This window comes from Halictus rubicundus, chromosome 1 (genome assembly GCF_050948215.1).
Source record: "Halictus rubicundus isolate RS-2024b chromosome 1, iyHalRubi1_principal, whole genome shotgun sequence".
Lineage (NCBI taxonomy): Eukaryota > Metazoa > Arthropoda > Insecta > Hymenoptera > Halictidae > Halictus > Halictus rubicundus.
The window spans coordinates 10,031,119-10,050,162 of NC_135149.1; the positions used below are offsets into that span (position 1 = coordinate 10,031,119).

The 19,044-nt window shown below is 38.4% G+C and overlaps 1 protein-coding gene across 1 annotated transcript in view; it reads left to right on the plus strand.

Moving 5' to 3' along the window:
* Positions 1 to 18,526, plus strand: part of Glurb (metabotropic glutamate receptor B) — a 191,805-nt gene extending 173,279 nt beyond the window's left edge. Inside the window, exons 5-15 of the mRNA XM_076787454.1 lie at positions 6,256 to 6,507; positions 7,658 to 7,832; positions 7,981 to 8,087; positions 9,260 to 9,409; positions 9,550 to 9,683; positions 10,856 to 11,014; positions 11,892 to 12,058; positions 13,802 to 14,178; positions 15,551 to 15,702; positions 15,786 to 15,993; positions 17,841 to 18,526. Of these exons, the coding sequence (XP_076643569.1) occupies positions 6,256 to 6,507; positions 7,658 to 7,832; positions 7,981 to 8,087; positions 9,260 to 9,409; positions 9,550 to 9,683; positions 10,856 to 11,014; positions 11,892 to 12,058; positions 13,802 to 14,178; positions 15,551 to 15,702; positions 15,786 to 15,993; positions 17,841 to 18,100 (2,141 nt within the window). The 3' untranslated portion in view covers positions 18,101 to 18,526. The remainder of the gene's footprint in view (positions 1 to 6,255; positions 6,508 to 7,657; positions 7,833 to 7,980; positions 8,088 to 9,259; positions 9,410 to 9,549; positions 9,684 to 10,855; positions 11,015 to 11,891; positions 12,059 to 13,801; positions 14,179 to 15,550; positions 15,703 to 15,785; positions 15,994 to 17,840) is intronic.
* The last annotated feature ends 518 nt before the right edge of the window (positions 18,527 to 19,044 follow it).

Genomic DNA, 19,044 nt, shown 5'->3' on the forward strand with positions numbered 1-19,044 from the left:
TTGTTTGGATTCCGTCAACCTCGCGAACGATTTATACCGCTCGCAGGCGATTTGTCACTCGCTTCTTCTCTTTGCTTTACTTCTTAGCCCCGCGAAATTTACAATGTTCCACTCGACGAGTGCGCGGATTTGCGATAATTCTGCGCGATCCCCTAAGCTGGTGCGAGTCGGCAGGGCACTTTATGCTGAAGATTGTTCAAAGAACAGGGACAGATTGTTTAAATACGCCTTACTGAATTTTCTCACACTTTCATTTGCTATCGTGATAGTTACACTGTAAATGTATTTATTTGATAGTAATATGATAGGAAAATGTTTTTCTATTAACTCTTGAAATTAAAGCCATTTTTAAAATACTAAACATGTTCTGTTTAGCAGAAAATTATTCAATTTCTTTTTGATATAGAACAGTCTTTGAAAGATATCTATTAATAAGTTTTCGGTAAGCAAAACGATAAAATGTCTTCACTTTGATTAACAAAGAAAACAGAATTTTATGATTTACAATATTAATTTGTATGACTCGATGCCTACAAGTCATGATTAGACAGTAAAATTTTATAATATCAGTGTATGAAGGTTTTTGGACAGTTTTAATAGACATTCACTTTATTTTTAATTTATATAATCTATTCATGAGGAAATTAAATTATACTTAATAATATACTTCTTTATAGAAATGAATGTTTTTAATATGCATTTAACGTTAAATTTCTTTATCCAAAATGTGTATGTCAATTATATTAAATGTCAATTTTCTATACAAAAATGTGCCTATACGCTGTATCTATATCACAATATGGTCTACGTTAAACGTCTTTATGAAAATGAATTTTTTAAATATACATTGAGCGTCTCTCTTCATAAGAATGTATATTTACAATATATTCAATGTCAAATGTGTTTATAAAAATGTTTTCCACAAACTTTTGCAAATCATCAATACCTTAATAACTCAATAACGACAAAAAATATTTTACTTCACTATTATTCTGAGTTTGTCCTCGTCTGTAACGAACACGTATTTCCAAGTATAAGTAGTGGTACGGAAGAATGTCGAAGATGATTGTTATGGTCATTGCAGTCCCCTCAGGGTGGAAGACATCGATGTGGCGTAAAATCTATAAAGTTGCCGGTGTTCATGCATACAAAGTTGGAATTATAATAACAGGAAAGGATGACACCAGTTAGGATTTAGCGTCGAGTATTCTGTTCGACGTGGTTGGCGTTCTGCTAAGGGGTACCCTTAGCGATCGTTGGACCCTCTCTAACTTTTAAACTGTATAGTTTCCTCCGCCCCTATCGGTGTCCATCGTTGCTCCTTCCTAATGTTCTGTTCTCCCCTAGTCCCCTTAAGTTCTGCCAGCAGTGAACTGTAATAACACTCTACCCCAAGATATTCATTGTACCGGATGTTCCTAAGCTGTTCTTAAATTTTATTTCAAGGAACTCTAGATTGTCTAATCAACTCTAAGCGTTTGGCTCACTTGATCCTATATTGGACGAATAACTTGTTTTTAATAGAAGCTCAAATCTCTAAGTGTACTTGGAACTTACACAATTATAGAGAAATTATGATTGGATAAAAATACTTATTCTTTTATCAATCATTTGATCAATATTGGATAAAATTGTATGAAATTCGATTGGCATGATTTGTTACAGTTTGCACACTTTCCCAGAGCAACAACTATTAAACTGACAGAATAAATCTTGCGGCAACAGTTCCTAAAAATATGTCCCACCGTTGCAATATAAAACAGAAAGGTCTCTGTCAATCTTTCTTGCAAAAAATCTGTCCAGCTTTTGTAGTCCCTATAAACTAGAAAGAACAGTATTTTATAGTACATTTTCGCATCGTCAGAATGACGGACTGCGCAGAGCAGTACCAGATAAAAATTGACGCTGCAACCGAATGAAAAATGGAAGCTCTATCGGCCAATAAAAGAATCACAATTAATAACGTACTAGAGAACTTTATTCTTGGCCAACTCCGGATAAAATATCCCTGTATTCACGGCAGGGGATCAGCCTTTTGTTCCGGCGTATATCAAATCCCGTGCCGGGACGTATTTCAGCGGATATTAAATATTTCCCAGTCGATTATACTGTGTCTCTCGCACGTAGAATCGACCGTAACCAGCGTATGCTATTCTACAACGAAATATCTCGGGTTATAAATCCCTGCCAAACAATATGAAAAACGGAAGTTTCCACTTCCGCTTCGCGTGACTTAAGCGGATTTTCAAGTGACCTGAGGATCTATTTTCTCCTTTTTTTTCAAGGAAACGAACGACTGAACCGAAAACTTCTCACCGGTGCTTCATTGTGCAAACATCAGAGCCTGCATAAAAATATTTTCTTTTATTCTCTACTTTACAAAATGGAAGTTCTAGACATATTCAATAATAGGGTAACGGACCCAATTGCTGTGAGGGTGCCAATTACTGTGCCTGCATTAATTATACTTATTTATAAAGTATAATGCATATTTAAAAAAGAGACATATAACCTATACATATACAGGGTGTTCATTTGAAAACTTTCCAGCTGAATATCTCGAAAAGTATGACAGATATTAAAAAAGTGTAAAACACGTGTCCAAGGATTTCGAGGGGCAAAGAGGGGGGCAGTATCAGTTTTTTATTTGGGTGGCGTTTTCAAGGTCATTTCAAGGTAAACTTTGTTTTTTCGAATGAAAACCTATATTTTTTATTGTGGGATCTTATTGTACGTAAAAATACCAGCAAATTTTCGTATGATACTTTCTTTTATCTGCGCATTAATTTCGGAGATATTTAAAGAGAAGTAGGGCGGGTCATATTATTGTGTAAAATTCTTTGACGCAAATAGTTGATGTTTTCCAGTTTAGCACGTACCGTTTGAATACAAAATTGTCCTCTATTGATCTCTTGTTAATGTTGTCTGTCTTTCAATATAAGATTGTACTATTTAGTCAAGTGTGAATTATCGTAGTAAGAGATACTATATCGCAGGACAATAAATTGTATAAAATGGTGTATTCTTTAGAAGAACGAGTAGAAATCATTTTTATTTATGTAGCTGATGAGTGTGCTCATCGAACCGCTGCTACGTTTAATGTGAGACATCCTGATAAACATGTTTCTCATACGTACGCGTTACAATTAGTTGCAAAGTTTAAGGAAACAGGATTGGTGAGAAATTGAAAACGAAACCAGCCAAAATTCATAAAAGAAGCAGATCAAATCGAAATTATAGGACAGTTTACTATGAATCCTACTAATTCAATTCGACAAGTTCCAATGGTAACTGGTGTATGAGTGGGATCTGTGCACAAATTACTTAAACATAACAAGCTTCGTCCTTATAAAATGCAGTTGCATCAAAAGTTATTGAAAGATGACTTTGACAGGCGAATTGAGTTTTGTGAGGAATTAACAAATATGATCAACGTCACTCCTAATCTGATTAAAACCATTTCTTTTAGTGACAAATGCACTGTTTTCTTAAACGATGCTGTAAATCTATTATTAATGAAAGTAATACTCAATGGCTGGAAAAAATAAATGTTTGAGCAGGCATTTTAGGAAATGCTATTATAGATCCTCTGGTTTTCCAAGAGAATTTGAACGGCAATCAGTATTTAAATTTACTGGACGACATCATTCATCCACTTATAACAGAAAGTCTTGAAAACCAAAGAGATGAGAACGGCAATTTTTTGTTAAATGATGAACTTTTGTACTTCCAACATGATGGTGCTCCCCTGCATTACACGTTACCACTTCGCCAGTGGTTAAACAATCGATTCCCATTAAGATGGATCGGTAGACGAAGTGTTATTCAGTGGCCACCAAGATCACCAGATCTAACTCCAGTCGACTTCTTTTTGTAGGCACACTTAAAGTCTTATAGTCTGTTTATAAAACACAACCAGAAAGCGTCAACGATTTGCGTCGCAGAATTGTACAGGAATGTAGAGCTATTCCCACAGATACCTTAAAAAATGTTCGTTCAGAATTTGAGAATCGATTATTGTTAGAAAACAACGGAGAACATTTTGAAAATTTGTTATGGTTATAAAGAAATTACAGACTTTCTCGCAGTATAAGTATGCCTCGCTCTACTTCTCTTTAAATATCTCCGAAACTAGTGTGCGGATAAAAAAAAGTATCGTACGAAAATTGCTAGTCTTTTTACGTTCAATAAGATCCCATAACAAAAAATATAGGTTTCCATTTGAAAAACAAAGTTGTTATTGCAACAAACAAAGTTGATACTGTCCCCCTCTTTCCCCCTCGAAATCCTTGAACACATGTTTTACACTTTTAATATCCTATAATATATTATGATATTTAATATCTTTCATACTTTTCGAGATATTCGGCTGGAAAGTTTTCAAATGAACACCCTGAATATTAACTGATTTTAATGAAAAAAATTTAATATCTCTTTTTTAATATTCACTATGCTTTAAAAATAAGTATAATTTATATAGGCACAGTAATTGGATCCCTTACCCTATCTAAGTTTTAGATCGTGTTGAATGAATTTGACATTTTGAATGTAATTTTACTTGTAATTATTAAATACCAAAAAAAAGGTAATGTAAGAAATGTTTGATTCAGTCTTCTATATTCATAAAAAAAAATCATCGAAACGTGAACATCGTTTTTGAAGTCTATAATAATCGAGATAATTGGAACGGTCATGTTAGACGGTTCATCCTGTAGATGACAGAATGATCGTGTTGTTCGGACGTTTCTGCGAAGTTCCCGTAGTTTTCGAACCGTTAATTATTATCGAAGACGATCCACAGAGACTAGAAGTAACTAGGAGGAGTCGCAGTGAATAGGTCTCGGCTCGCTATTCGACGGAGTCTAGTGTTACTTCAGAAGTGATCAGGTCAATTTACGTCTACTATCCGCGATGACTTGGTGCCGTCAGCGATTGACACAGGGATCCGCCATTACTCCTCGCATCGGTATATCGCTTCTATTCTCATCGGTTCATCGACTGCTTTCAACAATGCTGGGGATCCGTCTATTTTACCAGAGGAGGTCGGGCAGGAACGAAGGAGAATAATCATTCTTTGAATAATCTTCTCGTATTGCTGGGACAATAACGAAATGTACTTTTTATTGGACGGTACGACTCGGGAGGACTTCCGGCCCTTCGTCATCAATCTAGAAAAGCGATAGAGCTTCATTGAAAGCCGGCTATAAAACGGCTGGCTGTACTTCTCGCGGGGTTAATCCTACGGGAATCTAGATTACACGGGACTTTATCAAGAGACGGCGCACCGGTTACAATGGAACCCAAGGCTGTCCTATACACACTGGCGTTTTTAAGATTAATTGTTACTTCTGCAACAATGGCGTGAATTAACTGCTATACAGGTGATCTAAAGCTCGATGCAGTGGAAATTTTAATGAAACTCTTCGTACTTTAAACACCTTCCACTCGATGCTGTTTTAATCCTCCACTGCACCAATCAGACGTGTCCATTTTTTTTTATTGTTGCTACATTATGTTACATGTGCACGCTATTGTTGCCATACCGCATAGAACTATCCCCAAGAAAACAGGAATTCATCGAGGAATTCCAAAATAATTCAAAAAGAATGATAACCAATTCAATTCATGGATCTCACAGACGCAATCCGTGCACTGGAGAGTGAGAAAATATTAATTCAGTGACAACATTTTTTTATGAAACTGTTACCAACAGATCCGTGACATTTTTCTGGTTGAAACGAGCCCAAACATGACACTTTTGGATCGCATGTATCTATTCAATCCACGACGCAGTAGAACCTCGATTATCCAAACTAATCAGTGGAACGAGTTTTTGAATAATAGAACAGTTACCTGGCTGCACTGATAGATTAAATCTTCGCTGATTTGTGCAACGAATCGTGTTGTACGTGGATCGTTTTACACTGAACGTAGATCATATCGGATAATGGAAAATTCAGATATCGGTTCGGATATCGGACGTTGTACAGGATCGTGGATTCAACAAGGTAAATACGATCCAAATTGTATCGTGTTTGAGCTCTTTTTAACCAGAATATCCTGGCGAACATGCTGGTAAAAGTACCATAAAAATCTAATAGCAAATAAAAGTGTTCGAGTTCGTAGGCCCTTTAAGGAATTGGAGGTACCAATTTTTCGCAAATGCGCGCGTCTCTTTCACAAATGTCGAGGCGTAACTATACATCTGATGACACGTGAACGAACAATTAATTCCGTGGATCTTATTGCTTACAGGCTGCATCATATTCGGATCGGATCAAGAAGTTGCCGGAGTTATGAGAGCCGTTAGACGTTGCAATGCAACCGGAACTTTCTCGTGGATCGGCAGCGACGGCTGGAGCGCCAGGGGTTTAGTCAGTAATGGTAACGAGCCGGAAGTCGAAGGTACCCTATCGGTTCAACCTCAGGCCAATCCTGTCAGGGGTTTCGAGGAGTACTTCCTGAATCTGACCGTCGAGAACAACCGAAGGAATCCGTGGTTTGTCGGTGAGCGAATGACTGAAACACGCGAGCTTCATTAAACTTTAGATAGCTCGGAACTTAGGAAGCGCGCGGTCGCGCGTCTAACGGCCGACATGTCGCTAAACTTAACACCCACTTTATCGCGAGTTTCCTCCAGTCAAATATTACTTTGTAAACGCGATGCCACCTTCGCCACCTTTCAGTAGTATTTCTAAGATCATACTCCTCGGCGGCATATAATTCCGAAAATCTTGATAGCTTCTTATCAAGGTTTCATTAATCCTGCAGAGGTAGAGCGAAGAGAGTAAGCTGCTTATCTGTAAACCATTTATTTCTGATACTTTTTGAAGGAAATGGTACCTTCAGTAAAGTGAAAATAATGTTCCTCAATCTTGACAGTGAAAGAGTTATTTCTTTAGCATTTCTGGAACTATTTATTTCTGCTACTGCTTATGAAAAATTATATTTTTATCAGAGTAACAGTGATGTTCTACTAGCAATCTTAATGATGCGGAATTTAAACATTCTTTGGTGATATTTTAGAATAGAGAACTAGTTACTTTCGATTTTTTAAATGAAATGAAAATGTTTAAAAATTATGTTCTATGGACAACTTTAATTTTTTAGTAATATTCTAGACAAAAGTAACATATTTTATACATTTTAAACCCATAAGTGGACTATTAGGGTATCCACAGGACTACACTAGTCATTATTCAATATATGTATACCGATATTGTATAATAACTACATTTGAAGATTTAGATAAACTTTCATTACCTGACTACGTTTTTACGGAGTCAAATTGATTTCCATTTACCAATACGATACAAAAGTGAAAATTCAATGTATGAATTAAGATTTTGCATTCTGAAAGTCCACATATGGATTAAAATTTTCTGAAAATCTCCTCCTTTCAAGTTAATGTATTATGAATTATCCTAATCTGATTTTTGCAGAAGCCTTGATAAGATTTTCCTTAAATTAAAATTCAGTGCTAAGATATGACTATTGTAGATCAGTTTAAAATTCTAAAAACGTCATGCACAATGTCAATAGCTAACCGAATCTTACAAAGTTTTCAGAGGGATTTCATTAAGATAAAATGAAAGACAGCTGCATCCAAAATAATTGCGTGAAACAACCAACTTTACAATTAAATAAATAATTTTAGAATTCTGGGAAGACCATTTCAAATGCCGATATCCAAACGCATCCAGAACACCGCACAATCAGAAATACACAGAACCCTGCACGACGAAGGAGCGTTTAACAAAACAGAATACTGCATTCGAGGACCAACTGCAGTTCGTCTCCGATGCTGTTATGGCGTTCGCCTATGCATTCAAGTAACAAGTTAAACTCTAAAAATCTATATGTCTTCAACTATTTGCTTCTACCAGCACAAATAAACATAAGAATATTTTGCTTTGCTGTGTATAAATAAAAATAATGAAAACAGGGGAGCATGGTAAGCACACTTCTTTTCGCTTTCAGAGACATGCACAAGGATCTGTGCCAGGGGAAGCCAGGATTATGCGAAGCCATGAAGCCCACCAAAGGAACCGAACTGCTGAAATATCTCCAAAAAGTGGATTTCGAAGGTGATGCATTCTGAGCTGCTTCTCCTGAAAAAGAAAAATATTTTCGATGTAGTCCTAGTCCCCGAACTAATATTACACAACAATCAAGATAATTGATTTTGAATTTTCATAATGGCATACATTTGAATAATGAAATAGTAATACAGTAAAGTCTTGATCTAAGTAAGCCAAACGGAGCTACACGATCTTAGTCAATTCGCCTATTCCCTCCACTGGGGGGTATAGTCGCCGAGCAGTGTAAAGTGTAAACACGCCGCGTAATCCGATACCGGGTGGGGTATATTGGTGTGAACCAATCCAATTACAAAATTTCTGATTAAATTGACACTTAACACGATATAATTTGAACTATATTTAGTGGTTTAATTGACAGTATTGTAGTGCGCCGTCGGCCGCGCGGTCCATGTTTACACGCGCTGTCCTTTTCTACGTTCGGCGAGATCGACGCGGTCACAATAAAATAGTAGCCCTACACGATCTATGTCATAGCACAGACCCGAAAGTTGGGATTAGATCAAGACTTTACTGTAATGAGAGTAATGAATTTATTTAATATTTCGAACAGAATCTACTAAATAAGAATGGTATCCATTTCTCGTGAATTGAAATATAATTTCATTTTTCTGTTATCAATATTAAAGCAGTTGAGCAACCTCTTTTCCTACTGTGAAATCATTAAGGACAAAGAAATCCTGAATGATTAAACTGTGGCCCTTTATACATTTATAAAACACGTGGATCTACAAAATCAAGTGAAATAATTGCTTTAAATAGAATTGAATAAAATTCAGGCCACTATAAATTTGGGAAATATCTTCATTCGAGAAATCAACAATTTTCCTATATATATGGACGTTCTTAAATTCTTTTAAAGTTTCTATTCTTCTAAGTCCCACTCGTTTTTGTCATAAATGCATAAAATCCGCAGTCTACTAAATACGATCTACAAGAGCTTGATCGCGTGATCGCGAGGGTCTCATACCCTCCGATCGACCATGAAAAAGTTGCGGATCTTCTGACAATCCAATACCTACTTCATTTATTCTTGGACACTTTCCAATTTAATCTGAGCCGGTTCGGAACTGGTCTCTGGAAACAAAGAAGACCGCGAAGGGCTAAAAATGACAGAAGCGCGCGCGTGTTCCCGTGTGCATTTCAAGCTCTGCTTCAAGGTCTGAGCGGGGACAAGTTCAAATTCGACAAGAACGGGGACGGGCCCGCCCGATACAACATCATCCACTTCAAGCAGACCGAACCGGGAAGATACAAATGGGTCCGTGTCGGCGAATACGTCGAGGGCGAGTTACGGCTGAACCGTTCCGGTGAGCGTTGGCTAGCCATCATCTGTCCTGTCCTGTCTCCTTCTTTTTTTTTTCTCGTTCTTTCTTCGTCCAGCCTCGTTCGCCCGGCCGGAATCGAATTCGCAGTCCCTGTTTGCTAGCTACTTGAATATTCCTTGCAGAAATCCAATTTAAACTTGGACACCCTCTGCCACCCGAAAGCGTGTGCTCGCTACCCTGCGAAGTCGGCCAGGCAAAGAAGTACGTGGAGGGCGAGAGATGCTGCTGGCACTGCTTCAACTGTACCCAATATCAGGTTCGTGATCGTTCCACTTAACTTACCCGAAATATTTCTCACCCGGCCATCGAGCGACCGTGAAAAATCATTCGGACGTCACTCGAGAGACAGAGAGGGGTGGGACTGTTATGATGAATCGAGTCCGGATAATAGACGAGATGTGTCAACGGGAAGGAGAACACAAAAGTATCCCTCGCACGTTCGGTGATATGGGAAACGGGGGTGAAGTTGCATTATGCGAAAAAGTTTGGTGATAGGAACCGTCGAAGCCTTGGGTGAAGAATTTTTAATGTTCAACCTGCTCTGACCTAACTGTGACCAACCTTCTCGCGGCTCTGCTCATTGGACGATGTATCAGTACATACCAATATGACAGAGCCCCTACCTGTCGGAAACACTTAAAATCGCTAAACATTACACACGTATAACTTTTGAACCAGTGAATTCCTAACATTAAAACTTGGATTTTTCGCATTTTCTCGTCAAAATCAGGACAAATTATATTAAAAAAAGGTAAAAATTTCTGGGTTGCCAAGGTGAAGTTAAGCCTTGCTTATATTCAATGCGTTGTAATTTCGTGAGAAAAAATCGAATAGCGATGCACCTGAGCTTATTTTAAATTTTTTTTAAGGGTGAAGCATTTACTTTTACTTCCCCAAATTGTTTCTTTTTTTCATAACTCAGATTATCTTAGATAACTCACCTAGAAAAAGGTCCAGTAATTATAAAATAAAATTCGATGTATTGTATCAACTATCAAGACCACAGTGAATATTATAATTAGAAAAACGGAGAACAGATTAATCAAGAATAATATAATAAATCGGCGTGAGCTATCGGAAATTTCAGCGAGATACCTGAAGTGTTCTCTTCTCCTATCTCCCGCTGTGCATCCTTTCAAGAAAACTGATTCGCAGGACGCAGAAAGATCGCAAGGAAAAGGCAATTTTCGTTTCATCTTTCGATATCCATACACCCGTGCTTTCCAAGCATCCTTTGTTCTCTTTTTTATCCTTTCTGACTGATACCTGCAACCGAGAACGTCTTGTCCGAGGGAACGGAAGTGGCTTTGATCCGTAACGGGAGATTTCCGAAACAAATTTCCTCTTTGAATGTTTTTGCCCTGCGGGACGAGCAAAGTGCGGTATACCGGTCGAGGTACCGATCAAATTTGATTGTTCGTTAAACAGATACGAGACCCCAAGGACGAGACCCAGTGCATCCCGTGTCGTCAAGGCACTGTGCCCGACGAGACGCATTCCACTTGCCGGGACATCCCTGAGGAGTTCCTGAGACCCGAGAGCGGATGGGCGATTGGCGCAATGTCCTTCTCTGCCTCTGGGATTCTGGTAAATACACGATGCTTCTACGGATACTAAGGATAAGTACTGTAACAGATGTCAATTTTAAATGCACTCCAAAGAAGCAACCACCCATTTGATTTAATGTTTAACACTAAAACTACTGAACCATGTGCAAAGTGTTGTAACTTCATGAAAAAACGGCGTAGAATATTCATTTCGAACTCATATTAAAGCTTGTACCTTCTACTTTCGAAGTCCATTGTTAGTTTCCTTCAAAAATGTTTTTTACACTATGCAACGGGTGAGACAGCGAACCTTTTTGTTTCGAAAATTTTGTAAATCCAAACGTTCGCACAGACGTTAAAAAATTTCTATCAAAAATGAAACCAACGTAGATTTGTAGATCGGTGTCTCACACCTTTAGAACGACCCATCGATGGTCGCTCTGCGACTTTTTTTTTTGCTGAGTTATTGACCATTGAATGAAAAGTGTCAATTCCTTTTTATATTCTTTTATCGTGCTAAAGGCCGAAAATATTTAAATAATCAAAATTTAGAATTCCTTTTGGCCCAGACCGTAACTACGTTCATACTGATTAATAAAGAACTTGTTTTTGTTTTCGATTAGTAGAAAGATCGAAATCATGGCATGACCCATATTTTTCAAAACGTGCTCTATAAAAAAATATATAACTCAGGTATGTAATTTTGATTATTTATACTTCAAAAAATCACGTATGTACTTCGGATGTCAATAAATATGTGTGCAAAATCCCAATGCAGAAGGTTCAATAGTGTTTCTAAAAAAATTGCCAAGAATTCGAGCGGCCTCGAAAACTAGAACACTCTTCTTTAAATTGAAGAAATCTTGAATTTGACATGCTGCAAAATAATAAAAAATGTATTAACACTCCTCCACCAGATAACATTCTGCGTCTGTGGCGTGTTCCTGAAGCACAACGACACTCCAGTGGTTCGAGCATCGGGTCGCGAACTATCCTACGTCCTCTTATGCGGCATCCTGCTCTGCTATCTCGTTACGTTCGCGCTGGTTCTGAGACCGACGGACATCGTTTGCGGTATCCAAAGGTAAGAATGTTAAAGGTCACGCGGTGTCCAGTTTCCAGGGCGATTTTTCTTTGGCAGAGAATCGGTCCCCGGATAGTTTGAAAAATCCAATTCTCTCGCGGGAACGAAACGCGCCCCGGTGCCGAGGGACATTAGCTCGGAATGCAATACATGATCGATCGAGGTAAAGCTGATAAAGTCGAGAGACGAAATTTCATCGGGAAGTGAATTACGAGAGATTCAATTACGGGAAATCAGAACAAGAATATAAAGTGGAGCACGGAATCCATTAGGAGTGAAGTTGCACCTGTCCTCCGGTCTCTTAAAACGTCCCTGGGCTACGGTGCCACGAAGGATACAGTCAGGAGGGGAATTATTATTAACATATTCACAATCGGAACTTTTTTCCCGACTCCCCGAGGCTGCCTCGATAATATTCAATCCATTGACTGACACCGCGGGATTCATTGGAACGAGGCTTGTCGGTTGAGTTTCAGCCAATCTTCACCGTTCTGAATCGGAATACAAAGGAAATTTGCAATGAGGAATCATTAGAATCATGCTTTGGGTACTGGAAGTGTCACAGATTTTTCTTCTGTTATTCATTTTGATTCTGTATTCTGTACACTTTCTACATGTGCTTCAATCATTTAAAGTTTCTCGATTTTAAAACATATTTACCCGAGCTAGTATGTGAAATTGTTTATCCTAATTATTACATTGTTGTCATTAGACTGGGACCTTTAAACCCTTGTCAAACACGTGGATTTTTGAAATAGAATACAGTAGTATTGCGAATTCCGCTGTTTCTCTTCTACTACAAATTTTACTGTTGAGTTTTAGGCTAAACTTTACTTCAGGAAACCAGAAAGTTTTAACGTGTTTTATGTAATCCAGTAGATTTTGGCGAGAAAATGTTGAAAATCCAAGTTTCGATCCTAGGAGATCAGAAGTTCAAAAGTTATACATGTGTAAAGATGTGCGATTTTCAACGTTTTTGACAGGTGAGGACGCCGCCATGCTGGTCACCGTCTGTTTGTGCTGCCATCTAGCGGCTCCACTCGTTAGACGACGCGCGACGCTGAAGACATACCAACATGACAGCGGTCTTACCTACCAAAAACGCTTAAAATCGCTCAAATTTAAACACGCATAACTTTTGTACCACTGAATTCCTAATCTTAAAACTTGGATTTTTGGCAAAAAAAGGTAAAAATTCTGGTTTCCTGAGGTAAAGTTTAACCGAATTTCACATAAACTCCAATTATTGTCGATTATTTTGTAATAACAGAAACGAGACAAAATTCTTTTTGTTGACTGAAAGATGGCTAATGGAAACATACATTTCTGCATAGCATAAGCTTATACAATTCATGTTTTACCCAATGGGTTCTCTGAGAATTTCGAAAGCATTTAAAAAGAGATGCCTTATGGCAGAGTTCATGTTTTTGCTAAGAGTGTTCTAAATATTTCACTAAGAAAGTTACACGAACGTTTTCACGTAAAGATCCTCTTCTTTCATTGTAATATGACGTTACTTGGCATTCTTTAGATTTAATGGACCCTAGCCGAACTTCCGTGCCTCCCACCATAAAGATTCCTTTTTATCAGTAATAAAAACTTGTGGCAGATTTATCGTCTACCAGGGATCCAGATCGGATGATTCTCGGGGTTTCGATAAATCTTAATATTTCACAAAAAATCTTACCGTTTCCCCTAAGGCGGACCCTTGTCCCCTAGACCACTCATCACGTTATTCGACAGATTCGCCGCCGGTTTCTGTTTCACCGTGGTGTACGCCGCCCTACTAACGAAGACAAATCGAATATCGAGGATCTTCAACGCGAGCAAACATAGCGCCAAGAGGCCATCGTTCATATCACCGCGATCGCAGCTGATCATCTGCTCCGGTTTGGTCTTCGTGCAGATCTTAATTAATGGAGTTTGGATTATAATCGACCCGGCGAGGGCGATGCATCATTACCCAACCAGGGAAGACAACCTACTCGTCTGCAACAGTTACGTGGATGCCAGCTACATGATCGCGTTTGCTTATCCCATCATGCTGATCGTCGTCTGCACGGTGTACGCAGTTTTAACTAGGAAGATACCGGAGGCTTTCAATGAGAGCAAACATATCGGTGAGCGTGACAATCTATTGTTCTTTCATCAAAGTTCACTCTTGGTAAATGTTCCCTGCTTTTGTTCTGAACTATTCAGGCTCCTCAATTACTCTTTCCTAAAATTGTGAACAATTTCATTCGTAATTGAACAATTGTGAACCATTATTACTTGTTTACTCAATTATTTATTCAAGCTATTCCTCAGGCACCTCAAGCTTCAAACTTCATGGACATTGTATACCCTTGAGAATTTCTTTTCTTACCATCGTGAACATACTAAATTAATTCAATAATTTACTTAATTTTTTACTGCTTCGAAAATGATACATGTTTATAATGTGTTTTAAAGCTCGCCATTAGTTCTTCTGGCCAACTACTACTATTACCAGCATCTTTTAAACAAGAATATATAAAAGACTTCTGCTAATCCTCCATAATTTTGTATCGTTAGTACCACAAGATGACCCCTGTTTCTCTCATCTCTGTTCATTTTACAATTTACACTTTACATTACTACCATATCTCTCTAAGAAGAACATAATTTATGCAAAGCCTTTGAAAAAATAATCAAAAGCAAAATCCTCTTGACGGGAATACTCGCCCATCTTCTTTCTCGATGTGATCCCTTTCTCGTCCTGTCCTGAATTCCATCAATTCCATTTTCTTTCTTCATTCTTCCGTAATTTCGTCTTCCTTCTCATTTCCGTTCTAATTTTTCCCTTTTGCTGAGTCTTCAAACGTTTTTCATATTCTTCTTCCTCCCCACGTGTCATACCGAGAGTGATCAATACACTACGGACCTTTCTGCAAAATAAAAATGTTGACAAATGAGGCAATCAAAAATTTCTTCCTTTAGTTTGCACGGTAAGTGTCTCGTCGATCATATATGAGTGACAGTAATTTTTGGCTCAGAAATTAATTTTTATTGTGATATGTTCGAACAGACCGAATTATATTGAAATTTTCACAATACTAAAGGCTTGAAGTTAATAATAACCATCCACTATGATAAATTTCAACGTTCTAGTATTGGTTCCATTTGAGAAATTACTTTGACTTTGTGAGTATTTTTGCTGTTGGTACACGGTAGATCTAAAGTGTTAACAATTCTAATAAATTCAAAATAATCTATTCATGGAGAATGAATTATTCGTCAAGATTTAAAAATGATTTTTGGTACTAAAACATGCAGTGTGCCAATGTTTCGCAAAAATCTGCTCAGTATCATGCACCTCAACTTTTCAATTGTTATTTAATTAAATAAATTAGTTTCACTTTATGAAATTTTTAAGACTTGGCAATGTGTAAAATTGTATCTATTCAATTTTGCCATGCGCAGAGTCTGTAATCGAGCGATGACAACTGCTATTTTCGATCATTTTCCGTTTAGGTTTCACAATGTATACCACCTGCGTGATATGGTTGGCGTTCGTGCCCCTGTATTTCGGCACCGGCAGCAACGTCGCTCTCAGGATCACCTCGATGTCGGTGACTATCAGCCTGTCAGCGTCTGTAACTATAGCGTGTTTGTTCAGTCCGAAGGTAATTTCGCTAGGATTCAATACCTTAGGTGGCTGGAACCTTCTGTAAAACGAGATCGTCTTTTTTTCTTTTTGTTCGAACAGTTGTACATCATCCTGATCCGACCGGAGAGGAATGTTCGTCAGAGCATGATGCCGACGAGATACAGCACGACCAAAAGCTCGGCAGTGACGGCGACAAATGTCTCAAGCATGATAGCGCCGGTGACGCTGACAGGTGCCTCGTGCGATCAGAATAAAGCTGTCAAGAAGCACATTATCAGCACCACTGACTGCTGGACGCAGAGCGAATGTGAGTGACTATCGGCTGACTCTGGAAAATTGTCTCTGATACGACTGCATTATTGTCTGTCAATGTCCAATTCAAACCAAGGATTTCGTTTCATTTGTTTTCTGCATCACCGTGCATTCGTGGCTTCTATTATAGTGAGCGGTGGAACATTCAATTTTTGAATGAAAGCCCAGCTATACTGAATTTTTATGGTTGCTAGATGGATCTCATCGGTCAATCAATAATTTTGTACTGCAGCACTGTAGACAACTCGCATGATTGAAAAATAATATTTTTCATACCTCAAGCCAACTTGAATCTCCATAAATGTATTTTTGTAATTTTTATAATCAAATGAATCCCCTCAGTAATGATTAAAAGAACTTGAGAATGTTGATACATTATCTTGAATTTATTCAAATGACTGAAAAAACCAATCATTTACCTAACTTCTGCTTCTTCTAGTTGATATAGGCCATTTTTATTTTGCATAAAAGTTAACAAATTGTTCTTAATCTTGGCTATTAAACCATAAAAATATGCACTTCCATTTAGAACAATTTTTAAACACCAAGCGAGCTTAGCATTATTATTAGCATTATTTTTTCGATTAGCAGTAATTTTTAGTAATTCTACGAAATCCGAATGTTAAAGAAATATTATACTCACGCTAATTCCACGGCACAAAAGCGCGCTTGCGTACCTACACTGGAAATAATACCATAATCGCGAGAGACTGCGGGGTAGCAGGGTCAAAACGGTATTCTAACTTCCGCGATTTCATTAAAAAACTCAGAGAAAAAAGGATTATCCGAATCGCATTATGAAACGCTGCCTTAGTATCTTTAATCTACCGAGATCGTAAATACCGTGGTTAACTGGGCAATTATATTTTTCGGTATTAAAGCCTTAATAACCGCAGTAATACGGGCAACGGATTAAATAATACAAAAATAATATAATACTGGCGGGGATCGTAACTTCGCCTGGTCCGAAACGTTTAAAATCGCGGCGGGGTTTATTTTAAAGCGACACCGGTTTAAATGTTTTCGCGGCGAGCTCCGTCCCTGACAGTAGACAAAAAAAGTACACATTTACAACATCCGAGCGGTGGCTTCTACTTTAACAATATTCGTTAACAGCGTTTAACGCCACTAACGAGCTCCGCGAAGGTAGCGCTACAAGCACCCGTGTTTTCCCGGCCGTTTTCCCATCCAGCCTGTTTCGAGCTCTCCTCTTTATGCGGCTGGCAACCGCAATTTTTAATTAAGCGTTTCGATAAAAAGTGTCCAAAGAGAGAGAGAGAGAGAGAGAGAGAGAGAGAGAGAGAGAGAGAGAGGAAAAGACGACTTTTCAACCGCTGATACACACAAGATCGCCAACGGCGGAACATCTGCGTGAAACAGCTTCTTTCTAATGTTGTTACAGACTCTTCTGAATAAACTAATCCGCGGCCTTCACAATTTATTAATTGGTTCGCTGACCGAAGCACTTAATTTCAATCTTCTCCTTTTAACTCTTACGGTGTTTAGCCCGTAGAGCGATCTTGTAGATCTTGACGAGAAAATGCCAAAAATCGGTGGTTTTAATGCGAGGAATTCTATGAGAAGTTTAATCTATGAAGAAACGAAATGTTTAACTGATGTTAAACGCAACAAAATGTCTGCGGATTTTTATGTAGTTTTACATCGTGTTAAATTTGCTGAAATTATTAGCAGAAGAATTACAATTCTATTTAGATCCTGTATTCGGCAATTGAGAAAACGTTTATGTTGCAGAAAGAACCGTTAATTAGAGTCGACCTAGCGCCGACGTTTAACAGGAGGACGATTGTTGTTCTTTAATTACGCGAATATTTTTGCCGGCAGATTACGAGCTGGAGGTGAAGGACCAGAAAAATGGCAAACCAGCGCCAACGGTGATCTCGCGATTGACACAAACATCGAGCAACGATCTCGAACAAAGTGGAATTGTGGTTAACAAAGACGCGAAGGAGAATCCTACATCGACGACGACGACGACGACGACGACGACGACGGCCAAAGAGAACGCGAACACAACGAAGCAAATAAACAATAACGCGAGGATAGGCAACGGGCCGGTGAGCCAAGCCGACGTCTCCTTATAGCAGCAACCCTCCACGGAGTCCGCCATTTTGAACCTGAAACCAATCTCGAAGAAGCCCGTAGTTGTTTAAACATAACGTTTTGTAAATACGACTGACTGTACATCGAGACGGCGACACGAGAGAGGGAAAAAAGTGTTTCGAGTGTCCCCTGAAGCCTATAAGCATTATTTTAGCTTTACCGAAAGTGTGCGGGGGGCGGGAGGTCTGCGAATTATTAGACTCGAGTTTTGCAAATCGTGGGTCTAACTGTTCGGAGCTGTTCTTGAGAAGGTGCGCCCGGTTTGCGGTATTATTTGCAATAACGCAGTCCATGCTTGCGAAAGGTAGGAGGAATTCGCCTAATTAACTACGGATGACCGCGTTTTATGAAATTCCGGAAACATAGTGCAGAGATTTTGGCAGTGACAAGAATAAAGAAAAATATACATAACAAAAATGTTCAGTAATACTAATAAATCTCGAAGAATAAAGGAACAAAGAATAGACTGCAGATTTTGTGCACTTATGGCAAAAATGAGTGGGGGAAATAGTATGAAAAGAAACAGTAGAAAAGGCACCAAAAGAAGTTAAAATCATATTTATATTATTTTCACTATACAATATTTACTCTATATGTGTCCCAAATGCCTAGCCGATAAAAGTCCCAGAACTATCCCCACTGCCGCGGAGTGTGCCCCGTGAGAGGCCGTGAACCGAGATCTCTAGAGTTTCGCTGTTCTTTTCTACGTTCGGCGTGGATCAAAGAATAGTATATCTCCTGGCCGATATATGTCCCTGGCGAGACCCATGTTTTGGACATATCGAGTAAACAATGTATTGAAATTATTAAGAGATGAAATCATCTTTCATTGAACTCCTGTTTCGAGCTATCTATACACAAAAAATTTAGTTTAAATAAAAATCCGCAGTCTACTCATAATAATTTTTCTTTTCTTTTTTTTTTT